The following is a 1436-nucleotide window of genomic DNA, read 5'->3' on the forward strand; positions in this document are numbered from 1 at the left end:
TTAGAACAATAAAAAATAATTATTTTTATCGAATAATTCATGTCAATTGAACAAGAAATAAGTGTGACATTATTTTGTGTTTATCCTGGTTTGAATCTGATCACGCGTAGGGTACAGATACTTCCACTTCAATTGACTCATGATCTTAACTGTATAAGAATACGTCCAGTGTTGAACAATAACTACTTTATGCTAACGTTCATACAAAGATTTCTGGTTGATCAGACCTTTTAGTTTAAATCTGTATTTAAAAATTGGATGACACTACGATTAAGCGATTTTCTCTTTAAAATATCACAAATTAATTCCAGTGAATCTAATAAAACCAGATGTACAGTTCTGTAATTTGTCAAATAACGCGGTCTTTAATACACTATTGTTTTTTTTTAAAGATACTCAATAAACTTTAGATTTTCCATAGAAACTATCAATAACAAAATAAAATTGTATAAAATAAAAGACTGTTGCTTTTACCGTTTGATATACTAACAGACAAAAAAAATCATCACATCCTGTGTTATGTCGTAATTTATGTCAAACGATTTGTATAGCTAAATTACATGATATACTTTCTGCTTCAAAGTAATCGTAAATAACTTTTCAAGAACCGACAAATAAAAGTAGCAAATCCATCTCCAACCAGTATACTAGCTAAACAAAATTTATGTAATGTATTTTTATAAACGTTTCCAGGGATTTTTAATACTTTTTGGACAGAGGTGAAATATAGTTCTTCTTTTTAAGTTATAAACAAACTTGGACGACAGTATGACACACTATTCGATGATAATTCTTAGAACATTATAGATATTCATCAATAAGGAAATGATTTGAACACGGAATTAAAATTTATATCAAACAGGAGTAACATTGGAGTAATTTTTTTTTCTGTATAATTATATGATCTCACGTATTAGTGTTAACTTCTCATATTTTCTGTAGGTCCTTCACTCATGAAACAGGTGATTTCATTCACTTTAAGCTAGAAAATTTGACGTTTTTGCTTTTTCGATCAATTAAACCAAAAACACAAGTACTTCATACTGATTCGAGTTCGACTCAATGAACCCTTTCAAATCTTGATGCTGCTTTTAGAAATTACTCATTTCTGAAATGTTACTAAATTGGAAAAAAATTATAACTACTGTGCAAATTAGTTTTTGTCGGTTTTTTTTAATAAAAATTAATTGATTAAATTATGCATAGTTTTCATGTGAATTTCATGGTTAGTTTATTTTGTCCTCTTAAAGTGTTCAGATCTTAAGTGAAGAGAGTGGATTGAAAAATATATAATGGGCTTACTCAAGTTGACGATTGTGTACTCATTTAGAATTATCGAAGACTACTAACCTACTTTGTTTATGAATATTTGAATGCACGTGTACCATATTCAAACTATCTTGTCACTAAAATACCTAACTCCCCTGTACTTCACT

General features: G+C 28.5%; 1 protein-coding gene across 1 annotated transcript in view; it reads left to right on the forward strand.

The window, feature by feature from the left end:
- Smp_174510 (putative dynein light chain) overlaps positions 1-1196 on the forward strand; it is a 2254-nt gene extending 1058 nt beyond the window's left edge. Inside the window, exon 2 of the mRNA XM_018794534.1 lies at positions 943-1196. Within this exon, the coding sequence (XP_018648937.1) occupies positions 943-1066 (124 nt within the window). The 3' untranslated portion in view covers positions 1067-1196. The remainder of the gene's footprint in view (positions 1-942) is intronic.
- Positions 1197-1436: the final 240 nt, after the last annotated feature.

This window comes from Schistosoma mansoni, chromosome 1 (genome assembly GCF_000237925.1).
Source record: "Schistosoma mansoni strain Puerto Rico chromosome 1, complete genome".
Lineage (NCBI taxonomy): Eukaryota > Metazoa > Platyhelminthes > Trematoda > Strigeidida > Schistosomatidae > Schistosoma > Schistosoma mansoni.